Source organism: Hyposmocoma kahamanoa, unplaced genomic scaffold, assembly GCF_003589595.1.
Source record: "Hyposmocoma kahamanoa isolate Upper Pololo Valley unplaced genomic scaffold, ASM358959v1 180, whole genome shotgun sequence".
In the NCBI taxonomy this organism is placed as follows: Eukaryota; Metazoa; Arthropoda; class Insecta; order Lepidoptera; family Cosmopterigidae; genus Hyposmocoma; species Hyposmocoma kahamanoa.
This window is the reverse complement of record NW_020653711.1, coordinates 182,498-189,738: the sequence shown is the minus strand read 5'-3', so window position 1 is coordinate 189,738 and position 7,241 is coordinate 182,498. Positions and strand designations below refer to the sequence as shown.

Sequence of the window (7,241 nt, the reverse complement as noted above, 5' to 3'; positions counted from 1 at the left end):
TTGAAATTTTCGATTTACTAATATCTATTACAAACACTTTAATTGAATGAACCAAATGTTTTTTTGTACAGCTTTTTGCAACCATAGACAAGTCATCATAGTTGTATAATTGAAAAATAACCTCACTTTTGGAATACCATTTTTCAAATACGGTTATACTGATGCTATTGAAATGAATATTGTCGGAAAAAGTGATGAGATATCAAGTCGAAATCTTCGAAATATACGTGAAAGTGTTACTGATTCGATTTATTGAGTGATTGCTTTAGAATTTTAACCAAACAAGTTTGTTTTCAATGGATGGGAACAGACTACATGTCTATTTAAAATTGTACCAAAAAAATGTGACCCTGCAAACATCACTTTACTCATACTAGCAATAGATTAGTAGTATACTATAATAATTATATTTATTAATAATTGGTAATTTGTATTTAAACTTACACTGTCAACTGTAGTGATTGTATCAGTGTTGCCATGATTATTATGGTTACAAAGAGTTTACAAATGTGCCCAAATTAGACAGTACCTGAAGTAACTCTGAGATGACGCAAACAAAATGAAATCAATCAATTATACTGGTTATAGCTTGATTTTTTAGCATACTTACTTTTTTATTTAGATGTATATATTGTTTGCAGTTACAATTTCTAAACTTTTCGGGTAACAAAATTTGTATAATTTTGGACTCTGTCGCCCTGGCGAGGCTTTGCTTTGACGACATGTTTGTTTCAAAACTTAATAAGATATAGCTATTCACACTTTTATATATATAGACATACATATATACATTAGGCGTCCTCATTTTCAAGATGCAGTGTATAAAAAAAGCTTAGTACATGTGCAAGTACTAATAAAAGGGCATACTTAAAAAATTTGGAGTGAAGTCATAAATGTTGCATTTTTTACTCTATTTGCAACTTTAAAAATTTTATTAGCAAAACGGTTTCGATGAAACCAGCATTACACTTATGTTGTCCTAGCAATCAACAGTTGTTATCCTGTTAATGCGTGCAGTTCTTTTTTGTTTATTATAATATTAATTTATTCAGAGTGTGTTTAAAATGATTGAAAACGTTAGTAACTGCATTTGACTTATATAGTCCATTTCAGTAAATGTAAACAAATCAATTTGATTAAAATTCCTAAGCAATCACTCTGTCAATGGATAAAGTAACACTTTCATGTATATTTTGAAGGTTTCAACTTGATATCTCACTACTTTTTTCGACAATATTCATTTGAATGACCAATTTTAAAATCATATTTGAAAAATCTTAATCCAGCTAGAATAACAACTGGCACAGTTAAAGAACTTGAATAATTCAATTAATATTTTAATTAAGGCACTTCAATTAGGCATCACTAAACCGTCGGCTCGGGTCAGTGACCTGTTTGTTTATATTTTTAATAAAATGGGTTGAAACAAACTATAGGAAAGCTGCTTTCCAATGAATTGTTACCTTTTCCAGGTATGTGGTGACATCCACGGACAGTTCTATGACTTAAAAGAGTTATTCAAGGTGGGCGGCGATGTTCCCGAGACTAACTACCTCTTTATGGGTGACTTTGTCGACAGAGGATTCTATTCTGTTGAGACATTCCTGCTTTTACTTGCTTTGAAGGTGTGTATGCTCAGTCATATTTATGTCGATTGGCACTGATATTTTAATAGCGAACATTTATTATTTTTAAATATGTAGTGCACTTTCAAGACCTAAAATATCGGGTTATGTTGGTTGCGAGCTCCTGCAGCATCATACAATATGTGTGTTTATTGTATGTATAGTGTTTTCCTTCTTTCAAACTCAACCCTATGTCTATTGCAGGTTCGCTATCCAGACCGCATTACATTAATTCGAGGCAACCATGAGTCCAGGCAGATCACACAAGTTTATGGCTTTTACGACGAGTGCTTACGGAAATATGGCTCCATCACCGTTTGGAGGTACATAATCGTAATATTGAATGAAGTATCATTTCATCATCAGTAGATTTATCTTTATCTATATAAAGGGTATGGAACAGGTGTATAGCCTGTAATGGCTTTAATATCCATGACATAGTCATGTATGTGCAGCAAGTATTGAAGAAGCACCTGCTATATTGTTTACATTATGGAGATCAATAGAATTGAAGAAAAGAACGTCTTGGATGATGCTACCAGTATCTGTGAAATTCTTATCAATGCAAAAATAAAGGCTGTCAAGTTTCATAAGGATGTTCGGATTAGCAATGTTGCTTAGTTAAAAGTACCAATTTCTTCTAATTATAACATATGAATCGATGTCAAAAGTCCACAACAATGCGCCACTAATTTCCAGATACTGCACAGAGATTTTCGACTACCTCTCCTTGTCGGCCATAATCGACGGGCGGATATTTTGCGTACATGGTGGGCTCAGCCCGTCCATCCAAACGCTTGATCAGATTCGCACCATCGATCGCAAGCAGGAGGTGCCTCATGATGGGCCTATGTGTGATTTGCTTTGGAGTGACCCAGAAGGTAAGCCATTGTACATGATTTAGTAGCAGTAGAGCTTTTTGTGAAAGAGTTTGTCCAGGGCACTTGTCTGAAGCAGTACTTGTCACCTTATCCATTTCTGCCTCCAAGCAGTAATGTGAGCATTGCTGTGCTCCGGTTTTGAAGGTTGACAGTGCTAGTGAAATTACAGGCACAGGAGTCTTGTCAACTTATGTCTCACGGTGACGAGAGCAGTGGCAATGCCCCTCTGATCTTTACAATTTAAAGCTCTGAGTGGCTCTACAACTGCTAAGGACATGCGTGACACCACCAAACGCACGACTCGTGCCTCCCGCCACCCGATAATAAAAAGTCCAATGCAATAAAAGTATAATGTAAAAGCCATTTTAGAAGCGATTTTGCGCCTCGTTATCTAAATTCCGACATCGGAAATTATATTTATACTCAATTTCATTGTACTGTTGTTACACATGTTTTCTTTTTTTTAGTATATATATATATATATAATATATGACATTCTATACTTTAAGATGTAATCGAAGTCCCAAAATGTAAACAGTTAACGTTCTCTGTCGAAGTGACAACTCATAGATCATAAACCTTTTTTCCGGTTCGTTTTTTAACACGTTCTACTCTTCATATTACTAGTAATATTTATGACGAATAAAATACCCTTTTGGATTATTACAAATTACAGAACTTTTTAGAATCATGTGTTTTAAAATATTTTCAATTGAGAAATGACGATATGAGGAAATGAGAAGGGCGATGGCCTATAGAAAATTATCCCAGATATGGCGCAAAAACCACAACTCAAATTTTTTTTGGATTAAGACTATTATTACCTCTATATAGTTTTGTTTTCGGTAACAGTGGCTAACATGTCACATATCTTTAGTTTTTACTCAGGCGAAATAGGGTTAAATAATGTATTTTCATGTATAAACCTATCAGTTACCTATTCACTTTTCCACTATTCTTAAAATCTTTTTTGTAGTGGCATCACTTTTGTTTACATTTTAGGACTCGGATTTCATCTCAAAATATATCTAATTGGTTTTCCGAAAAACGAACAACATTTAAATTTATTTTTAAAAATCTCCAACATATCGTAATAATTTTGTTATTGTTTTATATCAACTCCAAGATTATTGAGATATTCTGTATAATGTTAATCTGTATATTAATCTCAGGTTGAAATCCAATTACTATTGTAAAGGATATCTTACTTTCCCGACTGCATACTTTATAAAAGCAAATAAGAAACAGGAACATTCGTCCATTACAGACACACAAGGATGGGGCGTGTCCCCGCGCGGCGCAGGTTATCTGTTCGGATCCGACGTAGTGGCACAATTCAACGTCACCAACGACATCGACATGATTTGTCGCGCTCATCAACTTGTCATGGAGGGATACAAGTGGCATTTCAACGAGACTGTACTCACTGTGTGGTCCGCGCCCAATTATTGCTATAGGTAAGTGTCCAATTGAACTGGTCATTTTGTCAGTTTTCCGCGTACATGAACTGAGGATAGTAGTACACCTGTTGCACTTTAACTGAATTGTGCACTGTATAGTTAGCGCCAAATGACTGCTATTGGTGAGTCAAAATTTCAAAGTTCAATATCTCTGTCATAATGTTCAATTCACGATCGCGACGTACTTGCACAGTTACCTTAGGTGTGAACAAAGTTGGCACGATTAAATAATTTTGATTTAAATCAAATTATTTTTCAATGAAAATCAGGAATTTAATCAAATGTGTTCAAATTTTTTTTTTTATTAAATTGATATTCAATTATTTTTATGTGAAATTACTCCACTAGTTTGTTTAATTTTATTTACTGTCACAGAAATCATCATAAAATCAGACCATTATATTTTAAAGACTTCTTTTACATCTGGGAAATCAATATCATTATTATTATTAGAGATGCGCCGAGTACAAGTTTTACCGAATAACCGTGTACCGAATATTACTCGGCTTAACATTTGCCGAACCAAGTACTCGGCCGAATTACTCGGTTCATTATAACCGGAACGCGATGATCCTAAAAATCCCATTGCTCTAGAATTAGACCGATATGTCAATGAAAGTATATTGTCGCGAGAGCAGAGTCCTTTCCATTGGTGGGCGGGGCATAAAATAAGATATCCAAAACTGGCACAGTTAGCACGAGCGTTTTTATGTGCACCTGCAAGCACTGTGTATAGCGAGCGATTATTTTCCGAAGCGGGTAATGTGTATGAAGGAAAAAGGAACAGACTATTACCTGAACGTGCAGAAAGTGCTGTATTCCTACATCATAACTTGCCTTTGTTCAATTTTTAATATGAATAATGTAAACTTTCTTTTTGAATTACTAAATTGCTACAAATTGTTACAATTGTCTAGAATTTGTAGTAATAAAGGTCTTTTGATTATTTTAAATATATTGTTGGTTTTACTTTATTATGTCTATAGCTGTAATGCTTTATGTTAACCGAGCACTCTTCTCATGAACCAAGTTATTCGGCCGAGTGCGAGTAGTAAAAAAATGGCCGAGTACACCGAAATACCAAGTACCGAGTAGAAAACGAGCACTCGGCGCATCTCTAATTATTATAATACTTTAACAAAAAACTAGCTTGCCGCGGTTAAGTAACCTTTTACTTTACTACGTTTTACGCAAAAATATAGTTAAACTGTTTGATAAAATGAAAAAATCGTGATTAATTAGGATTTTTTTTAAATCGTGCTTTATTCTATTTTTTCACAAAATCATGATTTTTACCAACCCTGGGTGTGAACCGACGAACAATACCCAAAGACGTGCGACGTCGCTACACTTACGATTTATAGACGAGTGCATCGATGCAAACGCGCGACTGCATTGATACAGTCACTTATGTTGAATAATTATGTACGAAAAATCTGTATAGGTTTATGCACATTATTTTGTTTTGTTAGTTGTAAGATCAAAAGTGACATTAATAAATAAATGAAATAAATAAATTAGTTAATTAATTTAAAACGTCATCGCGTTTGCATCGCTGCTTAAGGTCACGCGCGTGTGTAAAGGATTAACGATTGCATCGCTACTGCTAGTCGCTGTATGTAACCGCTATAAAACGCCTATGTTTTTTTAAATACCTGGCTGATGTAGTTTACAATTCGATCGAATTTTTTTTTATAATATGTATTTAGAATATTTTTTGTGTCATAGAAAAACCACGTATTGTTTCCAGATGCGGCAACGTAGCAGCGATACTAGAACTAAATGAGAACCTGCAACGTGAGTTCACAATATTCGAAGCGGCCCCACAGGAGTCTCGAGGCGTGCCCTCCAAGAAGCCACAAGCCGACTACTTCTTATAATGGACATCTAGTATTACAGTTTTATGTAGTGACGAAACATTTCAATGTGTAATTTTAATGTGATTTTAAGACTGGTAAGAGAAAGAAAGAAAAGGTTTTACGGTGCTTTCTTTTTGTGTGGATGTCAACCGACGAGATTCAGAGTCTGAATTTGTAAAAGTCTGAATGTAGTGGGGGAATTTAGAGCTCTTACGCACACGAACATAGAACTTATTAAAAAAGGTAAGTGTTTTATCATACAATTAGATTATTCACTCTTCACATATTTCAAAATTGTTGTAGGGAATCGGACGTTTTCATAAAGTATTTAACATTGACCGTATTGGATGTGTGCAGCCAAGAAAAATATTATTTTATTTAAATAAAACTTTTCAAGTCTCTGAAACTATGTTTAAATGTAATTAAAAATAAATTGCCGCGTAAACTGTACTTACTACCTGTGATTTCAAACGCGTGACGTCAATTTTGTAGGTAAACAAAATATTGTTATTTGCGTATTGATTGCCTACTATCTACATTCCAATATTTTTGCGGTTTTTAGTTCAAAAGTGACTTAACCAAGAAGAAACATTGGATATAGTGATATTAGCGAAAACTCGGAATTGCATATGTAGTGGTATTTGTGTGTTTACAAAATTGGTTGTTTTTATGCGAACAGTTCACTACTACATATGCAAAACCGAGCTCTGGCTAATAATATGTTTGCGTAACAGATTAAAGATTTATCAATTTTTTTATTTTATTATTATTTCACAAAAATATTGTTTGAATTATCGTTTTTATTATGAAACCTTTCTGACTACATTTTTTTTTATTATTGTCCGGTTTTTTTAATTGTTACTATACAGGTCCTCTTTTACTAGCTGACATCCTGCCCAATGCGCGCTCATTCAATATAAAAACAACAACAAACAACTTCTCTGAAAGCGCAAAAGAAAAACATGTGTCGAATATGTGTTAATATTTACTGTGGTACAGCCATTGACTTACAAATAAATGGACGACGGGTTTACTACAAAAACCACGAAAAAAATGTCCCAAGTCAACCTATTCGAAATTTAAATTGTAATGTCATCGCAGTATCGCGCTGTCAGTCGAACAAATGAACTAAAGCGGAGTTTGGCGCTCTGTATACGATTTTAGCTCCTTACAAGTGCGGACACTTTTTAGCGCGGACCCGACGTCCATATAATTGTAAGTCAATGGGTACAGCCGATTATATACGCTTTTAAACTTTTGCATTGCTTAACATTATAAAACTGTGATTTGCGCGATCAAACAATTTAATAGGTATAGGTAAACGTCAGGATAATTTAATTACTCAAAAACGGCAGAAATTAGAAAATTCGATTTGAAATTTCAAATATTACTTAATGAAAACAATAATTTCTCATT

General features: G+C 34.1%; 1 protein-coding gene across 1 annotated transcript; it reads left to right on the top strand.

Moving 5' to 3' along the window:
• The first annotated feature begins 1,451 nt into the window (after nucleotides 1-1,451).
• LOC113225894 (serine/threonine-protein phosphatase 4 catalytic subunit B) lies at nucleotides 1,452-6,919 on the top strand. The gene is made up of 5 exons (XM_026458360.1): nucleotides 1,452-1,625; nucleotides 1,830-1,948; nucleotides 2,325-2,506; nucleotides 3,774-3,963; nucleotides 5,717-6,919. Exons 1-5 carry the CDS (start codon nucleotides 1,452-1,454, stop codon nucleotides 5,844-5,846), a joined length of 795 nt encoding a protein of 264 aa, XP_026314145.1. The 3' UTR covers nucleotides 5,847-6,919.
• The last annotated feature ends 322 nt before the right edge of the window (nucleotides 6,920-7,241 follow it).

What these genes read in the sequence shown, in the direction of transcription:
- LOC113225894 (XM_026458360.1), top strand. Translation starts at nt 1,452, where the DNA reads ATGAATTGTTACCTTTTCCAGGTATGTGGTGACATCCACGGACAGTTC. An exon ending in TGCTTTTACTTGCTTTGAAG is followed by an intron (nt 1,626 to 1,829) that starts GTGTGTATGCTC and finishes TGTCTATTGCAG; the next exon opens with GTTCGCTATCCAGACCGCAT. An exon ending in GCGCCCAATTATTGCTATAG is followed by an intron (nt 3,964 to 5,716) that starts GTAAGTGTCCAA and finishes TATTGTTTCCAG; the next exon opens with ATGCGGCAACGTAGCAGCGA.